Source organism: Poecilia latipinna, unplaced genomic scaffold (genome assembly GCF_001443285.1).
Source record: "Poecilia latipinna isolate Pla-1442-1.1 unplaced genomic scaffold, P_latipinna-1.0 Scaffold7, whole genome shotgun sequence".
In the NCBI taxonomy this organism is placed as follows: Eukaryota; Metazoa; Chordata; class Actinopteri; order Cyprinodontiformes; family Poeciliidae; genus Poecilia; species Poecilia latipinna.
The window spans coordinates 321,311-327,602 of NW_015112623.1; the positions used below are offsets into that span (position 1 = coordinate 321,311).

Genomic DNA, 6,292 nt, shown 5'->3' on the forward strand with positions numbered 1-6,292 from the left:
TTCTAGAATGTGTTTGCTAGTTTTTATTTGTTAAATATTGTTTAGTTTTAGTTTTATTTGTTATAGTCGTAGTTTTTGTTTTTTCATACTTTGACCTTTTTTAATCATGCAGTTAAAATTATCACGATACAATATACATCATGATATTCAGCAAATTATACGATTCAAGATTTTCTGAAATATTTTAGATGGACAGAGTGAGTGTGGCTGTTCCATAGACTTGGATTTAATTAATTGAATTGATGGTGTAATACTGGTGTAATAAATGTTGTTCTTGTTATACATTTGTTATATCTTTGGCTTTGTTTAAATGTTAATGTGTGGCTTTGTGTATTTGTTTCTGCAGAAAAGGAACTTTTTTGTCTTATTCACTTATATTAAATAATGTAATTGATCTATTTCATTTCATTATCTAATTAATTGTAACTGTTTCATTACATGTCATTTTATGTGCAACTGGGTAAAAAATGTAATGTGTGAAAGCTTCCATTTAATTCATGTGGATTTGACATAAAACTCAAAGTAAGATTTAATGCATCACGGATGAAAGAGCGATACTTTCTGAGGAAAAAATATATTAAGATTATAGAATCACTAAAATTACACACCCCTAAATTTTAGTATGTTTTGCTTTTATAAATGCGTGAAATAGTTCCAGTTATAGTTTACCCCAATTAATTACCATTTTTATTTCTATTACTTGTCTATCCCCTGTCCTGCATGTTTTAGGTATTTCCCTTCTGCCACACACCTGAATTGTATCTCTGGGTGATTAACAGGCTTCTGCAGCACTTGATGGTCAATCATTTGAATCAGCTGTTCTGGAATAGAGGCACATCTAAAACATGCAGAGCAGGGGGGCGGTGAGGACCAGGGTTGAGAAACACTGGTGTAGCCCATTTTTACTGATAATCTAAAATTATAATTAAAATACAGCTGTAAATGTATTTATGAACAACATACCTTCTCCCTGAAATAATTATGTTCCCATCTATTGAAGATCTTTATTTTGCATCACCCAACCTTTTTGTGTCTGGACCCACTTAACTGTGTTCGGACCATAAAAGTAAGACATTACCACATGTCCACAAATTGTTTACCATACAATTAGTTCTGCCTGCTTTGTTTAACTAATAGGGTAGCTATTTATTTAGGCCACCATAATGCGAGCGGCTTATTTAGTTTACAGGAAATAGTCGAGCCAACAAGCTGGCGCTGGATTGTTTGGGATTTGTGGAGGGTTTGTTCATGTAAGACATTTGGCTAAACAAAGGGACCATTTTCGTTTGTTTCTTTTGTTTGTTTTTTATAAGAAAAGTTTCTGACAGTAAATTTGGTTGAAATGTTTTCACTGATTCGTTCCTTTCAACACCTGCATAAAACTGAAATAAAAAGCAGAATGTTGCTGAGTGATTTTCTGTGATTCCCCACTTCAGGTTTTTATTTAATCCTCAACAGCGTCTTGCCTCCAACTAGTTGCTAGTTTGTTGTGAATAACTTTGTTTTTCATTTATTTTTTTTTAAACTGAACTCGGTGTATATTTGTCAGATTTTTATAAAGTCAGTTTGACATCCAAGGAGATGCTTCTGTTTTCTTTAACACATTTTTTTTAAATCTATATTTTGCATAATAAGTAGGACAATTTGGTTTGGTCAAAAAATGCTTCTTGGCAGGAAATCCTGTGAAATTAGAAAGCCAGTTCATTAAATGGTGTCACATTTGAAATAAAAATTCATTTATTCATTTTTGGTTCGGTTCAGTCTGTGCCCATTAAAACTTGGCAAAGTCTCTGCTAATGCCAAACATATTATTCTGCCACCGACTATTTTTGGTGGTGTTTATGGTGTTGAATGATCAGAGTTTGAAGAAAAAAGATATATTCATAACTTAAAGATTAGTTAATTAAATAAACAAGACCTTTTGGGAAATCTCTAGCTGCATTTCCCTTACAAACGTGAGCAAAACTTTGACAATATTCCGCTAATGTCGAGAATTTTGCAATTGTGATGTTTCCATTAAATAAGAAACACAATTAAATTCACACGTTAACTAGCTTGTCCGTGCTGCATCATCATCCTCCATCTACTTAAGAAAAACACACTGAGTAAAATAAAATCCAGAGATATGGCACCATTTATTATTCGTCTTCTGAAACGTTTATTCGGAGAACACAGAAGACGTTCGAGTTGTTGAGCCGTACAATAAATACAGAAAACAACCAGAGCTTGACAGGGTGAAGGGACCCAGTCTGGGACCAATCAGTACAATTGAATTGACCGGACACAATCGGAGAATTTGGGGATCATAACAGTGAAATACAGAAATAAACTGGTATAAAATCCCTTTCACTGGGCCTTTTTCAGATGTTTCAGTTGGTACAAAACAATCAGCAGTCTCTAGTTGCATCTTTCATTAAAAGGTTACAATAAGTGATTGAAGAAATGATTTGACATCTTTTGTAAACAGATTTCCAAAGGAGAGACGGCAGAGAGCAGCTGCTGTTCCCTCTTGACGCCGTAGCACCACGAACACAGACATGAAGTGCAGCCAAGAAACGCTTCTCTCAGAGTCGACTTTTGTTCAAAATTCGTGTAAATCTGTCCCTGATGCTCCACACATCCCCCGTACTTTAAAAAAACAAACGAACAAAAAAAAAACATGGTTGCAGTGCTTCATGTTTTGCTTGTAATCTGATTGGTCGGTCAGCTTACACATCACATTTACAGTGAGCTGCAACTCCTAGAGAGAGTGGCTACACACACACACACACACACACAGATACGCACACGTAAACGTACATGGATGTGTGCCAACACGCTCCGTCTCTTTGGCCGGCGTGGTTCACATGTTCCATCCCAGACCGATGTGTGTGGCCAGCAGGTAACACATGGCGACCAGGCATGTCATCACCATCATGGGGAACCCCAGCCTGGAGGACAGGAAGTACAGTGGTTAAAACGCTCCAGAAAATGTACGTCATCCCATTTAATAATAAAAAATAAAAAAAACACACACTAATAGGCGCTCATACAGCAACACTGAGTGTTTCATATTCAGAATCTGTCAGTAGCTGTGTTTCCATTGCAAAAACGTTGATATTCGGCTAACGTCGAAAAAACGCAATGCCGCAGTTGGGAAGTTTCCATTAAATAAAAAATGCAAGTAAAATAAGTGAATAAGTTTGTTCACGTGATTAAAAAACATTTAAAAATTTTGCTCATTTTTACACAATTTCTGGTTTATTTTACATTACCATTGTTACTAGTAATAAAGAAAATCCTCTTTTAGGAACTGTAATTTGTATTCATGAAGGATCTGTTATTTCTTTTTGTGTGCCAAGACAGCAAAAACAAAACAAAAACATCTGTAAGGTGGCAAATAATTTTTTTTACTGCACTTTACTAGGAAGCGTTGCAAGTTCTCTGACTTGATAGGTGAAAAAGCAGAATAGTCAAAGTCATCAAAGATGTCAGGAATGTAAAAGCTGCTGATTGAAAGAGACGGCGGAGTGCCAGACTGTGTCAGGTTCAGTGTTGTTTAGCCTTCAATGGTGCTTTCCATCCCTAAACATATAATGCAGTCAGAGTGGAAATGATGAAAGCAGTCTGAACGCTCCCCTGCTCTCCACCATCTTGTTAAACACAAACATTAACCTGCTCAAAATACATAATTTCAACTTTTTTTCTTCTTTTTTTTTCATCCAGCAGCTTCAGGCATAAAGAACTTTCCACATCGCACAACATCTTTAAAAAACTAATCATGTTTTATCCATGCAGTAGGGTAACTTGCAGTTATTTTATTGCCCAACTGAAGCTGGTGTCAGTTTTTATTCCTGAATTAGCGTCGTCAGTCTCACACGCTGCCTCTCTCGGCTGCAGATGGTTTCTCATTTGGATGTGGACCATGTCCTAGATGAACACATGGCTGCTCTCAGGGCCAGGAGTCTGGCTGCCTCCAGCCTCTGACACAGATCAGTATTGGAGGACAAAAAAAAAAAAACCTCACAAACTTACATCTTATGTCGGTAATTAAACATCGTGACTTTAAAGAAAAGCAGCCATATTGCAAGTTTCCATAACTAAACTGATGCAGTGTGAGATGAGGTCTAGTGCATTACTACAGTATTTATACACCTTGAACTTTTCCGCTTTACGTCACCTTGCGACCACTAACTGTATTGGGATTTATTGGGATTTTATGTGATTGACAAACACAAAGTGGTGCATAACTGTAAAGTGGAAGGTAGGTGATTATATTTCAGTAAAAATAATAATCTGGGAAGTGTGGCACACATTTATATTTATGCCCGGAGTCCAGAATTTGCAAAATCTTCCAGAGCTAAAAGCTGCCAGCCATTACGGTTGTATTTCTCTATTTATCTAGAGACTGATTTTTTTTTTTTTTTTTGCACATTTTATACTCATTTTATGTGGACGTCCACGTCTTTGTATGCTTGCAGCTGTATATATATATTTTTTCAAAGGCAGTGTAGGAAACAGGAAAACTATGTGGCATTGCTGCTCTGTTGCTATTTCTATTGAGCTCTGCAAATTTATGATGTCTGACAGACTTTAAAAATGTGCATCCCTAATTATTCTGATGAATATTTCTGACAGGGACCACCTACCAACATAAACACAACTTCGTATTCCAATTCTCCTGTGTGTGGTTAGAACAGCATGAATAGTGGGGGACATGCATAATGTTTATGCAGATTTTAGTCAATTAAAATCTTTACCTGCAGCCCATAGTAATGCTAACATGAGGTTATAAAAATAGCAGGAGGCATCTGTGCATGCTCATCTATTGGCTGGATATGCTAATAACAAAACAGAGATGTCCTTGGATTAAATAGAAACAGTAAAAATGTTTTACCAGGAATGAGAAGCAATGATATTAATTTATTGCTTCTCATTCCTGGTTCTTGAAACATAAGATTTAACCCTGATTCCAGTTTGAAACAGCCAGATCTACTGCTGTTTCTTAATATAAAAGTTTATTAAGAAATGCCTATTGTCCAAACTTTGGCAGAGATGCGATTATAAATGTGTTTTAGTGTTAGCATATGATCTTAACTCCACATGCTAACGTTTGAAAGGATCAGTATTATGCGTTTTCCAGGCACATCGTGTCCTTTTATAACACAATCAAGTAACTGTCACCTTCAGTTGTTATAAAAATGCTATATACATCAAATATGACTTTATAATTTATTTAATACCTTGAATTTGGGCGTCTGTCTCTTTAAGAAGCTTCTGCTCTTTCTGAACCCTCCCCCTCCCCCCCAGTGCTTATCGTGCTTATTCAGGATGATGGGAAGTAATGTCTCAATGCAATGTTTATTTACATGTTGCTGATTATTTGGAATTACCTTTTATCTTTGGGCTTAATGTCTGCTGCGGTTGAAATTAATCAGCTGAATTAGACCTATAGCATGTACAGAAGCATATTTTGCCCCAGAGAATTTTCTTGCTTTCTTTCTACACTTAAAATAAGATGCAACATATATTAAAATTGCTTAGAAAGGTTGGAGGTTTTAGAAATTCTGTTTAATTTTATTGTTTGCATGTCTCCTGCTAGCTTGTCAAACAAACTGCAGAGGATAAAGAATTTTTTTTTTTAAAAAGAAACGTCAGTTGTTACAAAAAGTTAATTAAAGTTAGTAATATCACCCTACTGCTACGGCTATTTTTAAATTCCTATGGATATGGATTTCCCTTTTTAATATGCACATGGAAATGTCAAGTTATCTCATGAATTGAGAGCGGGAGACAACTGACTGGGGCATATTAGCACTGACTGTAGCAGCTGGAGGTTCATTTAAATAGAAAAAGGAAGGCAAACTTTCTCATAAGTCTGGCAAAATAAGTAGAAATACTTAGTGAATATTAATTGTTTCAGCATTTGTAGAACTGAGGCAGCAAAGTTGTACAAATATGTGTAACTATTTATAGAACTATGCTGTATCTATCAACGTTCAATAGATACAAAATTTGTTCTGAAAATTCTGGTCCCTTTAAAGGTTTTCTCCAAAATTTAAAAAAAAAAAAAAAAAAAGAGGGAACATTTCGCAACATTTTTGGTTGTTTTTATGAGTTTAAAATGCTGTAAAAGGTCGTCTCAGCTTCCTGAAGGTCATTTTAACTGGTTCCCGAGCCACGTTCCTGTTGGATCTGTTGGGAAGCTTTAAGGAGCAACTGGCCGCTGTTGCAGGAGAGTCTGCAGAGTGTTTATTGATCCATAGCATAACATATGTCTTTATGCGCAACTTGTTGCTTCCTTCCATATATA

At 35.8% G+C, this 6,292-nt stretch overlaps 1 protein-coding gene across 2 annotated transcripts in view; it reads right to left on the reverse strand.

Annotated features, from left to right (window-relative positions):
- Nucleotides 1–2,291: 2,291 nt before the first annotated feature.
- Nucleotides 2,292–6,292, reverse strand: part of oca2 (oculocutaneous albinism II) — a 56,900-nt gene continuing 52,899 nt past the window's right edge. For both annotated transcript variants that reach the window (XM_015020508.1, XM_015020433.1), the window contains exon 24: nt 2,292–2,930. In XM_015020508.1, the coding sequence (XP_014875994.1) occupies nt 2,843–2,930 (88 nt within the window). In that variant the 3' untranslated portion in view covers nt 2,292–2,842. The remainder of the gene's footprint in view (nt 2,931–6,292) is intronic.